The sequence below is a fragment of the Centropristis striata genome, chromosome 7 (genome assembly GCF_030273125.1).
Source record: "Centropristis striata isolate RG_2023a ecotype Rhode Island chromosome 7, C.striata_1.0, whole genome shotgun sequence".
Taxonomy (NCBI): Eukaryota; Metazoa; Chordata; class Actinopteri; order Perciformes; family Serranidae; genus Centropristis; species Centropristis striata.
In genome coordinates, this window is record NC_081523.1 from 11,822,694 (window position 1) to 11,836,523 (window position 13,830).

The 13,830-nt window shown below is 43.6% G+C and overlaps 1 protein-coding gene across 1 annotated transcript in view; it reads right to left on the reverse strand.

Annotated features, from left to right (window-relative positions):
* setbp1 (SET binding protein 1) overlaps positions 1 to 11,672 on the reverse strand; it is a 42,763-nt gene extending 31,091 nt beyond the window's left edge. Inside the window, exons 1-2 of the mRNA XM_059336833.1 lie at positions 11,014 to 11,672; positions 2,303 to 2,889 (exon numbers count right to left, since the gene is read on the reverse strand). Of these exons, the coding sequence (XP_059192816.1) occupies positions 2,303 to 2,731 (429 nt within the window). The 5' untranslated portion in view covers positions 2,732 to 2,889; positions 11,014 to 11,672. The remainder of the gene's footprint in view (positions 1 to 2,302; positions 2,890 to 11,013) is intronic.
* Positions 11,673 to 13,830: the final 2,158 nt, after the last annotated feature.

Here is a 13,830-nt window from a genome sequence, read left to right on the forward strand (position 1 = left end):
TTAGGAATGGCTGCCCAAATATCAGAGTGCAGGGTCGAGCTCACTGGGCTTACTCGTGGATTTAAACTCTGAACATATTTAGAGATAAACATGCCTTTTCATACTCTATTTACAGAAAGGCAGCAGGTCACACACACACTCATATAGTCTGCTTTGTGCTGAGAATAAACATCCTGCAGACTACTGGCTGAAAGAAATTGTGGCTGTGGATGACGTCAAAATCTGCAGATGACAAAGCATCAACACCCACATGCTTTCTTTCCAATTTGGTTGCAATTTTGTTTTTGACTCACCACCACTCACTCAGACTTCGAGTACAAAGTGTCAGATTGGGTTGGTGATTTCAACCAATGTTCCAACTGTTTGAAAAACCTGTCAGATGTGCATGTTGAGAAGCAGTTTCCTACCTTTTTGGCTAATGATTAAATGAATTATAAAATTCCTTGTGACCGGATGCAATCGTGGTTTTTACCAGATCAAACAAAAATGGGGTTTCTTTGATTTCTTTGAACATTTTTTAAGCCCTGGAGAACTGTTATTATCCAGTAATTCATTATAAAAAACCTAAATAAATAAGATATTATTCAAATCAACATAGCAGGATGGTCAGAGTGGCAGCCATTTTCATTTGCACCGCTGCCATTGGGAAGAACTTGGACCATAGTAGTGGCCAAACTTCCGTATAAACAGAGTTACAGACACACTGATGTAAGGAGGTTTTGCAGTAATGACCAAATGAGCAGTGGACTACTATGAAGAATGGAGAACAGGCAGATAAAATGAGTAAGATTTCATGCTTCATCCACACACTGGTCACAGTGAAGGACAGCATGTTGCTATCGCCAGTTGAGTGACAACTTTGTTCAGCTCCTTCTCTGTAAGGAGTGTAGCATTAAAGCATGACGAAATTAGCAAGGTAGGCAGCTAACAAGCTTCACACAGATCAATATTTTTTCTGCTCTCATTCTATTTCAGTTGAAAAAAATCATTAGCAGAAAAACTTTGTGTAGCAGAAATATGTTTTTTTTCCTGCCTCTCTTGTTAATTATCTTGTGTCCCCTTAAGTTTTATCTTTCAACTCCTTTTTTGGGCTCCAACAACCAAGTTGGAAAACAGTCATGTAAAGTTTGCATAATACATCCATATAGAGACGTCTTCATGACACTCCAGGTAGCCTAATTGAGATGATAAGCAGCATGCAGCCTCTAATTGGCTGACTCCTGTATTTTCCTTTATTGCCAGATTTTAGAGACCTCATATCTTTAAGGAAATTAGACAATTTTCTGTTGAAAATGGGTGTTTTTATACGACTGGCTAGACATGTGCAAATTTCCCTCAATAACAGATCCTTTAAAAGATACCGTTTGTGTTGTTTTTTTTGGGTTGCAGCAGACCCCTCGTGAACACACCGACAAAGAGTGGAGACATAATTACCTTGTGAGCCCCTTGAATCTGAGTTAAAACCACAAGACTGAAGCACAACAGAACAAAACGCGGCCCAGCATCATGTTGACAACATGACGCCCTCGCTCCTGCTGGGCCTGTCGAGCTCAGTGACATCGAGATGGCTGTCAGGTTTGGACACACACACCACTGTGTAGGTCAACACACACTACAAACACTAGATTCCCCCAAGGACCTGTACGTACACAGTGTCACACACACCAAACACCAGTGTGTGAAGGGTGTGATGGAGGAGGGGAATGAAGGGGCGTGACCCACAAGAGCTGATTTCATTAAAGAGGAGAGGAGAGGAGAGGAGAGGAGAGGAGAGGAGAGGAGAGGAGAGGAGACAGGAAAGGTCTTGGTGTATATGACCACAAATGGAGAGAGCAGACACCAGCTGTCACTTGCTTATGTCAGCCCTATTCTCAGCTCGTATGTGAGTGTGCATGTTGTGTGCTAGTGTGTGTGTGTGTGTGTGTGTGTGTGTGTGTGTGTGTGTGTGTGTGTGTGTGTGTGATCTCAGCTAGCCATGACTGGTTTCAATTACGCAGCAAACTTTGACCCTGTGTAACCAAGCTACCGAGAGACACAGAGGTACAGAAAGAGGTGGAGCGCATGAGAGAGCGAGCGGCCAATTCAAAGATGTTGAGAAAGAAAGCGGCAGTGAAACTTAAACTGATGGGAAACTAGAACACCCTCCCACAAAGTTTCATTAGAATTGGGTGAGTAGTTTATCTGTAATCATGCTGAGAAACCGCACTGAGAATAAAACCTCCTTCGCAAAGGTAACATGACTATGCTACACACCTTCTAAAGCCATACATAAGGGGCAGCACTTCAAGAGATGGTGACTTACCCTTTTTCTCGGGGGTCCTCGTTCCTCGTCTTTCTGGCCCCGCCCTGCCCCGCCTCCTGTTCGTCCCTGCCGCCCCCCTTTGCCCTCTCCCACTGGAGGTCTGATGGTCATCCTGATCTCCGGTGGGCAAATGTAGTTCTCAAGGTTCTTGGGGGGCTTCTTGGTGCGCTTGGTGGTCTGAATCTTGAGCTTTAGACTTCCTTCCTGGAAACTTGCTTCCTTGATGGAGAACTCCTGCTCCTCCAGAAGCCCCTCCCCCTGCTCCTCTAGCCCCTCCCCTTCGCTGATGGCACCGTTAATCACATCATCGCCGCGCGCCAAACCGGTGCCCCCTGCTCCTTCCTGGTCCTCTTCATTTGGCCCCACCCTGCCTCCCTGTAACTCCGCCTCTTTGGGTCGGGCCGAGCCAACCAGATCCCTTGGCTCCATCCACGCTCCCGCCAGAGCCAGTCAGGATGGGGGAAGCTGTGGCAGCCAGCCAATGGGAAGATAGAGAACAGTAGTCTGTCGGGCTGGTTTGTTGTTGTCAATCAGCTACTGGGGTTGGGTTGGTTGTTCCACAGGAACACAGCGAAGCCAGGGACAGTCTGCGGAGAGAGCAGGTGAATGATACGATTAGGAAAAGAAGGGTGACTAAAACAGTCCTGTCATCGTCATAGCTTCCATTGCAGTGCTCCCTCTCAGCACAGGCCTGTCTGCTGTCATCAACATCATTAGCTGCCAGTTATGTATGAAGACAAACACACAAGCTCATCACAGAACTGTGGGGGCATGCTGCAGCACTCTCATTTGCATTTTGTACCTCACATAAACAAACTCATTTTTGACACCCACTACCACTTGCCTCCCTCTCTCCCTACTCTCTCCTTTACTCACTCTTTGCTAATCTTCTCTCCCTCTCTCTATGCCTCGCTCTATCCCCCACGACGGATCTGAAGCAGAGCCGTGCAGACACAAGAGTGATCAGCGCAAAATAAGACATTCCTCTTCTCTGCTCTAAAACCAGGCTGAAGTTAGCCTGAGGACACAAGACAGAAAAAATGAAAGAAGCTGACTTCTGTTTTTTTTTCTTCTTTTCACCAGAGCAGGGAAGGAGGGAGGCAATCACACATGGGGAGAAGGGAAGGCAGCACAGAAAGACGGAGGGAAGGAATCTAAATTCTTTCCCCAGATGTGGTTTACGAGCTGGTCTGGAAAAACCAGCGTCTGAACTGTTTTACACACGCATGCAGTGGCATTGATACACACATGCATGAAAAACTCCATGCACATTAATACACATACAAACGACAGTGTTGCTGCACACTTATTCACCCACGCTGTTTTTTCTGCACTCGAGAGAAACTGTTGCGGTTGCCATTTCTCACAGGATTCGGGTTTTCCTTTTTGGATCATTGCACATGCCGGTGCAGATATATATATGACATACTTACATCAACACACATACACAGTCTTACTTGCACACATACAGAAAGCAAGCAAAACAAACACTGGACTACACTTCTCACTACAGCTCCAGGGAATCCCATCAGTCAATATGACATGAGGCATGACTGAGCTGGAAGTGGGGAATGCTGTCTCACACACTGCGCTTAGACTGACACTATTTACACTGATGTGAACCCAGACTAGACCACTACCTGCAGACATGACTCAAGTAAAAGGCTTACTGCAGACTTACAATGACCTGAGAGCACAAAAGGTTTACAGCATATACTGAGAATTCAGCTAATACTCTCTGACATTCTGAATGTGTAGTGTGTGTGTGTGTGTGTGTGTGTGTGTGTGTGTGTGTGTGTGTGTGCACTCCTGTACCAGCCCACGCTACTGTACTAACAGCTGATCCCCATCATAATACCCAACAGGCCTCACAGCACATGCTTACAGTCCATCCATCCGGCTATACCCGCTTATCCTTTTAGAGGGTCTCAGCTGACATTGGGCAAGAGGTGGGTTAAGGGACAGGTCGCCAGTCAATCACAGGGCAAACCTGGGTAATTTAGAGTCGCCAATTAAGCTAAACTACATGTGGGAGGCAACCGAATTATCCAGAGGAAACCCATGCATCCGTTCAAACCCAAAACCTTCTCGATGTGAGGCGAAACGCCGCTAAGAGCTTACAGTGTGATTGAATAATCATAATCCACAGCAGTATTTCAGTGTAAGACTACGCATAAACAGCGTCCAACTTTGAGATCAAAGTCACCGGCTAGTCATTTTGTTCTGCATTTGCTAGATTTAATAAAAATGAAAAAGGTTTGTTTCTACGAAGCCTCTCTTTCGCTGTAAAGTTTGCCAATCTGAAACCACAGGCTGACTCATAAGAGTTATTGATGTAGGTTCTGGTAGCCCCATGGTGGTTTAGTATGAAAAAGACTTAAAGGACCATAACAGTGGTTTTGCATGTTTAAGCTTATGAACTCCAAATCGTTTATACTAGACTGCCAACTTTATATTGCCAGCCATTTTCCAAATCATACTAATACATTTTCAGATTGATCTCCAACCTTCCTGGAAGTCATTGATTTTCATTCATTAAGTGCAGTATGAAAAGGAACTCGAGCCTTTAGTTTGCTTTATTCTTATGTCACATTATTTACATATGGCAATACATTTCTGAGGAGGGAAGTTATGAAAATTACTCCTCGTTATTGCTTTCAGGAAATCTTCCAAAGGTGAGATTTTAAAGGGAAAGTTCACCCAAAAATAAAAAATACATATTTTAAAGACTAGAAAGGTCAAGAAACATTGCTATTGAGTTTTTAAAATGTAGTTTGTTGGCACTTTGAGCACCGCAGGCAGAGTGCCATATAGTCCCATTATATTCAAGAGAAGGCAGACACGTCTGCAGCTGATATTTCCAACACTCTTAAAAGAATTTAGATTAATAAATAGCACTACAGTTAAGAGAAAAATATGGATTTTAGGGTGAACTCTGCCTTTAAGCTGCCAAGAACATCCTATTTAAGGGAAGAAACTAACAAATTCCTGTTATTGTTTGTCAATAACAGGAATTCAAGACAACAAAGATTTTGAGTGCAATGCTTTTTGGCAGTCGGAAATCTGAGATGTCAGAGCCCTGTTATTTTAATTATTTTACCAAAAACAGTCTTCAAAACAGACCCTGCTTGCTGCATATCTAAGGATTACATCAATCAGTTAAAACGACACACAAATAAAGGGGACTAACTGTTCAGTTTTATAGATATCCATCTCAGGAAAGTCTCTGCAAGATGATTTGTTTACCCCACTAAAACAATAGAAACACTGGCACTGGCTGCCTGGAAGTTAGAAAATCTGTCCAAAAAAAATGCATGGTATGCCTCTGAAAATGGTCAGCAGTATTGTACAGTATAGGGCGATTTGCATTTAATAAGTTAAAACATGTAAAATCACCACCGTAGTTCATCAGTTTCAGTATTCAAAGTTTTACAAGGTGAACCAAAAGATAGAGAGTCCAGGCTCAGTCCGGACCTGATCGCGCTGTGCCCGCATGACCATGTTTGGTCCTCCAGGAACCTCCCAGCCCCTAATGTCAGCTTGGTGACTCGCCCTCATGGCATGTGTGAAGCCACCCTGTCTGTCATGTGACTGAGGACAATGACAGGAAAAAGAGACAGCTGCCAACCACAACATCACACACACACACATCAGAGAGAAACCTATCCACTTCACTATTAGTACCCCCCTTGCAAGGATAACCTGGTATGACAACAAAATGGCGTCATACAATCTTCATTCTGGGCCATTACTGTGTAAACTACTTAGCTGGGTCATGATTATTCCTCCTCCCTCTCTGCTCGCTGCCCAAAGCTGTGTTAGTTCTCTGTTACTGGCAGACAGGCTGAGAGTTTATGTAAGTCTGACCCCTCCTCGGGCCTCCCTCGCCTAGCCTGAGCCTCACTGTCTCCTCTCTCTCTCTCTCTCTCTCTCTCTCTCTCTTACACACACAAACACACTGATACACACACATACATACACACCTCGACTAGCCTCAGACAGCAGGGTGATTGTGAGAGGCCAGACTCACTGCATAAATAGCTTTATTATGTTCTCAAAACTACCAGCGCTAAACCAGCTTCCCTCTCAAATAGCATAAGGTCATTCCCTGTGAGAGGCTGTGAATGAGACACTCGTCCAACATTTTGCCTTGTCCTTTGAAAACAATTATGATAAAGCGTTGATAATGGAATACAGATGGACAGAACAGAGATGGCGAATGATACAGACGCACAGACAAAACAGAGGTAGACAGAGTCTGAGTGAGAGAGGGAGAGACAGGGAGAGAGATGGCAGCAGAAACACAACCTTTTAAGGCTGCATACCCAGCAGCCCAGTGCCTGAGGTGGACTCACAAATAGCTCATACACACATGCAGACAGATGCGCGCACACACACACGCGCGCGCACGCACACACACACACACACACACACACACACACACACACACACACACACACACACACACACACACACACACACACACACCCCACCAAACGCTTGTGTGATTGCACAAGGTGAAGAGTCTTTTTTTTCTCCTATTCTTTGATGTGAGAGTGTAGTAGAGGCTCGGCCATCCCTGGCTGTAGATGAGTATCTCAGAGGGATGATGAACATTGTCTGTCTGCCATTTTCATTTTTCATTTATCTCCTTTTCTCCTTTATTTCAGCTCTCTAGTGAAGGGGCAATCACGTAAACCAATGTTTCTAGAAGGATCCAATCTTTGGCTGGAGACAAATCAAAAGGAATGGCCCCGGCCTTCTAATACTTCCAGATCCAGGCACAAGTTTTCAAACTGGAAGCCTATTAGTGCTCTGCCACAGAGCCCAAGGCAGGGTCCCCACTCATTTTGAAGAAATCGTTTCTAGAAGTTTTTCTTGACAATACAGGACAGCACTTGCTCATAATTTACCAGCAGGCCTATTATTGACACTTAGCCCAAGTTTTATGCTTAATTTTTAATGATGCAGGTTATAATGCATCAGTTTCATTACAGTTGATGGCTACATCGTTAACTGCTAACTGTGTAATAATGTCGTCTAGCTTCTTATAAAAAGCCTACATCTATCCAATTTACACACATGTCCAGTCTGAAGTGAAAGAACATAGCAATATATTGGGGGGGGGGGGGGATTATTGTACTTAGTATTTAGTGTCATACTTTTATATTGTCTTTCAGATAGTTAGAAAGTGTCTCAAGGACTCGGCTGCGTCTTGAGACAACTTGTGAGTTGAGACACTTTTCCAGCTTCATTAAAAGGCTTAGATGGTAACATTTTCTACCTTATGTTGACATCACACTTGGCCTGCCTTACTACCAGGCAGCCACATAGGCCCATCAACACAATTTCAGTGAGCTATTTTGTCCCAAAACCAAATAAAAACCTGTCAGCATAACATAAATCAGCTAGGGTTGCTAATCACTGGGCTACTCTGAGATTTCCATCCCCGCTCCACGTTTGGTGTGAACAGCTAGACATGGGAGCCGAAATGAGAAGGGAGCATTTTTCCTTTTCGCTTCACATCTGGCACCTTATTCATCCAACAGTCGAGTTTCAAACAAAGTAGGCACCTTGATTTACGTAGGCTAAAATAAGAGTCTAAAATCCAATTAATATTTTCCAGGACAACATTGGTTATTTCCAGGATATCTGGTCATTTTATTATTCTATTCCATCAATTTCCAGATGTTTCCATGAGTGGAAAATTAGTTTCAAAATCTCCAGTTTTCCAGAACGAGTGGGAACCCTGCAAGGTGAAGGAAGCCATCTTTGTACCCTGTCCACATCAAAGGGCATATTCTGTTTTTTAAGTGAACATTACGAACTTCTATTTGGATTTGAAATACCGAATAAAACCCATTCTCTCCCCAGTGAAGCATGGATGGCACAAGCATGTGTTCAGCTGTAGGGCAGCGAGAAGGACAATCATAAAGTACCATGTGTGGGACAGCCATAATAGAAAATGATGGCCTTGCAGGCGCTCTGTGCAGTCCCACATGCACACACTCCTCTGGATGAGCCATATGCCAGGTAGCACTAAAACCATCCTCACCTAACTACCCCGCAGAAGCAGATGAATGTTAAACCATTTTAACTGCAGCAGAAGCCACAAAATGGCTGTCAGCAAAAACACCTCCCCTTCTCCCCAACTGTCTTCCTCCTTCCCCTCACCTCACACCCCCCCCACCCCAAACCTCTGTTCTCTCCCCTCTTCTCTGTGCTACCTCTTTCCTTTACCCTCCACCTCTCCCTCCCTCCCTCCCTCTTTCTGTGTGCTCTGCCAAAAGGTGCTCCAGTGCTGATATTCTGTTAAGAGAGCCTGCCAACAGTTAGATTTGTCCTTGGATCCCGTTCACATTCCCTCCTCCCCCTCTCTGTGATCCTACTTCGACCCGAGGTATCCAGCTCAGAAGGGGATACACCTAATCGATTTCTCATGCTTTAATTTAAAGGTGGCATGGGCATCTCATTACCTAATAGGGGGTTTAATAGCCTGCTTCATACTTTTACGCCACAAAAACGCTGCCGGAGTTTCAACTCCCCCAAACCTGTTAACAAGACAAGATCGATGGTTCCCTCCGAGTCTGAATCACCTCTTTTATTCATCCCTCAAACCCATTTCTTTCCACCTAGTCACGCACTTCTCTTACAATTGCCTCTCTTCTCAACTCTTCTTCCTTTTAATCCAGTGCTCATTTCCACACCTTCATTCCCATATATCCTGGAGACCCGACCATTTTTCCACACTTTCCCTGACTCATCCGGGCTTGTCTATTTATCTTCTGGTGTTGTGGTTGTGGCTAAGGTTTCTGAGGGCTGCTGATAACAGTGGTCATTCACCCTCAGCCCTCACTTCGCTCTCTCCACACAACCAAAGCATGGCCATCACTTTTGGCAGCAACGTGAAAAATGATCAGCATTTGATAAATGTAACAAGAGTGAAGTAGCACTGGCTCCACCAAGCCCACTATAAGCAGTTTCTCTGTGTGCTTGCTAGAGCTGCATTCAATAATTGTTTTTATTATCGATTCATCAGCCAATTATTTTCTCAAGTAATAATTTGGTCTAGCCTGAAAACCAGTTGATTCTGCTGAGCTCATGTTTTACTTGATCTGGTCACTCTCCCATTCAGACAGATTTCCACCAGTCCTTGCCCTTTCCCAGCCAATCACACTAGTTTATCTCATATGGGGCGGGCTTGACACAACGAGTGGTGTCCAACACAACTCACAAAACTCAGATCTAACTGTCAGATTAGCAGCTCTAATCAAAAGCAAATCAGCATTTCGTTACCGAGTTGCCAATTTCTCGCCTCAAATGTTTTCAGAAAAAACATTTTAGTGTGCTATTTAGCTGTAATTTGAGAATGTTCGTGACCCAGCTGTCACAAACTTTCTTAAATTCTGTTTTTCCTCCTTGAAAACAGACCAAGAACGACCTTAACTTGCATGTGTCAATCAGCACGAGTCACATGTCTGATTGGTTGTAGGTCTATCCAGAGGCATTTTGGTCTGCACCCGATGACAACGCCCCTTGGAAATCAAAAATGAAAAGGTTCCAGACTAATACACATTTATGAATTAGTCACAGGCTACATTTGTTCTGAAAATTGTGAAAAATGTCCAATCCCAGTTTCTCAAAGTCCAAGGTGTTTCATTAAATCTCTTATTTTGTTCGTCCAAAACCCAACGATATTCTATTTAACATGATATAAACAGAGAAAAGCAGTAAATCTCCATATTCAAGATGCATAAATCACAATTTTCTGCCACTGCATCCATTAAAATCACTGCAAAGATTAACAAGCTATCAAAATAGTTGGTAATAAAATTTCTGTTGATCGACTAATTGAATAGTTGCAGGTCTAATGCTGGCATGTCTGCACTGGTGCTACAGTGGCATGTGAGGATTTTGAGCTACAAATGAAAAACAAACCAGAATGCACAGAACACACATTGACGAATGAAACACACTCCTCAGCATACTGAGTGTGCTTCAACTTGCAACTTCCACAGCACTTGACATCATTCATGAGCCTCTACAACTGGACCAGAACACGTAGAAAAACCACATCCAACCACAAATATTTCAAAAATTCCATAGGATACCGTTAAATGTGCCATGACAGACTGAAGGAGAAACAACCATCTGCACGCTGCATGTCACACACACACACACACACACACACACACACACACACACACACTGTGATGCTATGTGATGGACTATCAATGTCAGAGAAGATGCAGGAGGTCCAGCCCAGCAGAAAAAACATTACAACTAAGAGTGTGAACAGCAGTGGTTAAGCTGGTCCTTGATCAGTTTGTAGTGGATACTTCACCCCATTGACCTAATTAGCTGTTTTATACTAGTGCCACCTAATTTACCTTGATGGAGATTTGGTGATACAGCATTGTTTGTGGTGTCTACGTGCGTGAATGCGCGCGTGGTGCTGTGAGTATTTGCACGCGTGCGTGTGTTTAGTCTGAATTTGTTGGCATGTGACTACAAGCAATGCCACATATTTTAATGTCAATTAAAAAATAAAAACGGCACAGACATGATCATAAAAAAACTACACAGGTTCAGGTAGCATGTAAAAAGCAGGCATGTAAAGCAGACACACAGCAGCTAGGAACATTTTACAAACATTTATAGGAAAGGTGTATTCAGGTGTGGAATGTGGCCAGTCAACCGGGACTACTTACCCATGTCTAATGTTGTCACACACTCGGCTCTAACGTGTAAATATTTTATCAAGATCATTTACAATCCATTTAGACACATTTTACACAAGCGACGGATGGGATGACAGCCTCCCGGGGAGCTGTCAAACGGTGCCAGAATATATGTATATATTTTTTGACAGAAAACCCCGAGGAAAATGGCGTCAACGGTGCTTTGGAAAAGGAAAAAAAAAAGCGAAAATAGGATTTGCAGCCGATCTGATGACAGAAGCAAGGTAGCCGCACAGGGGGAAAAAATCCAATCGGAAACTTGGCGCTTATGTCCAATTCCTCACAGAAATACGATCTTTAGAGGCTCTTGCGGTGCGGTGGGGAGCCGCGGCGGTGCAGAGTGCGTCTCCGGTGCCTTGCAGGATCGCTGGTCACTCGGGGAGCTGCACAGAGATCCCTCGCAAATCCGCTACTCGATTGGTAGGGGAGGAGGGGGGGAGTAGGACTATTGCTGCAGTCAAAACAAGCCCGCATCCGACTACAAGCCCAAATCCAGCGGGAAAATGTCAGCGACAAGACCGCGCTTTCAGCCGCCAGTACGGGAGACTGAGGAGCCGAGGCAGGACACGGTGGTTTAGGTCCCTTTCCCTCGCCGGTTGCATCGGATCAGGGTTTTCTCTCTCTCGCTCTGTCGCGCTCTCTCTCCCTCTCTCTCTCTCTCTCCCTCTCTCTCTCTGCTTTTCCGATCGGTGAATGTCAGGTCCCGGAGCCTGGTGTCTGGTAATGATCTCACCCAGCAGACTGAAAGCTCTGGCCGAGCAGAGCAGAGGGGAGAGCAGAGAGAGGAGAGGAGGAGCGACATCGCCTCCACCTGGCAGCAAACACGCTCAGCGCGTCTCCTCCTGCAACCTTCCCCTAATTCCCATGGCCTTATCCGATGGGACTGTAATGCAAAGGGTGCAAGCAACATCTGGCAAAAGGCTTGTTGTTTTGACTGAGTCACTGCTGTTAGGACCATAGATTGTTTTTAGGACACACTGATGTTTTGAACTTTCTTCAACAGGTTCAGATGCATGGCTGCATGCAGAACTTTTATAGTGTCTCTGATATATCAATTATCTATTAGATAAAAGTGTAATTATAAATATTGAATCTTGGTTGTTGTTGGGGTTTTTTGTAGCAGTATGGTTTGGGTCCGTGTTTAAGCACCTTTGCTGCCACATTGACCAAATAAAAGTCTAATTCCAGACTCTATTTGAATATTCATGGTCCTACTTAACGTCCCATGTAGCTCTCAGAAATATAAGGAAAAATATAATTTTACTGTTATATTTAAGGGCCTTAGTTAACTCTAGAATAATGTTCTGTTACAGCAGTGTCCTGGCCAGGATAGCAGCATGGATGGATTATTGAATGGGCCTGCCGGGCACAGGCCCAGGGGTCCAAAGTGTCAGGGACTCCCCTGGCCTTCACCTAAAAAACTTAATTTAAAGGGACAAGTACCAGAACTGTGCAGGAAGAGACTAAAAATTGCCATAAAGAATATAAAAACAGATCCAAAGAGACACAAAGACACTCACAACACCTATGAAAAGTGGGAAAAGGACCACAAGGAGACACAAAACAACTACAAAAAGATACAAAACCACTGCAAAGAGATGCAAAACGACTGCAGAAATGGGGGAAATAAAAATACACAAAAATAACCACAAAGACAGACAAAATGACTGCAAGAAGATACAAACAACAGAGGCTAAAAATCTCTGTGGGCCTTTTGCATGTCTGCGCCCAGGCCCATTATCTTACACAGAGTTTGATTAGATATGAAGAAAAAAATTAACATTCAAAAATCACTTACATTTTGCTAAAATATGAATATAATAAACAATTAATGTTACAGACACACAGCAGATTAAAATTCTTCAAACATAAATACATGAAATAGATGAATAACATCCTAAAAAAAAGAGCGCAGACTGGACGCTACAGTGACTCACTATTGCCTCTCAGTGCACAAGTTTTATTAGAGACAGGACGGGCCGGGGCTAGCTGGTTAGCATGCTCAAATCACAAGATATCTCTGCAACACTATACATAGACATCTCTGACATAATGTCAAAACTGTCATTCTTCACATCCTGTTGATAATGTTAGTATTTTTTAATTTGAGATTTTTTCAAATAAAATATGTCGAAATCTTTCACATTGTACCTTTAAAGTATGAGAAAGAATATAAGATGTGGTTTCACACTACAGTAGAGGGCCATTCAAACCTCTGCTGAGTCATTACTAAACACATAAATCTTATCAGATGTTGTTGTATAGCACATCCTCGTGGGAGTTTTGACATGAAACATTTTGCAAACCCGTGGGCCAAACTATAAATAAAGTTTATCACCTTTGTCTTAATATGAAATGGTTTGCCCATAAACCACAACTACTGGGATGACTTGAGATGACGTTATTTGGCAGTCAGAGTGTAATTAAGTGCAATTCAACATGTGTGTTCAGAGAGACAAAAGTTGCCACAACACACTTTTGCTTCAGAAGAAGACAATGTGGGTGTGTGAGTGGGGATGAGTGGATGAATAGATTAAAGTGTGTGTGAGTGCTGGTGCTTTCCCCTTAATATGTCAAATTACAGCAGGGTGGAAAACCCACATCAACCAGGCATAAACGAGGCACAGTTGTTCCATTAATTCATCATTGTCAGAAGTTATGTTTGTATCATGTTTCCATGCAAACCTTGACCTTCCTTGTATGGAAAACATCTTTTAACATTAACAAGCAATGCAAATTATGTCAGATGACCTTTCTCTCTTGGTGCCCCACGGTTACTAGCTGTTA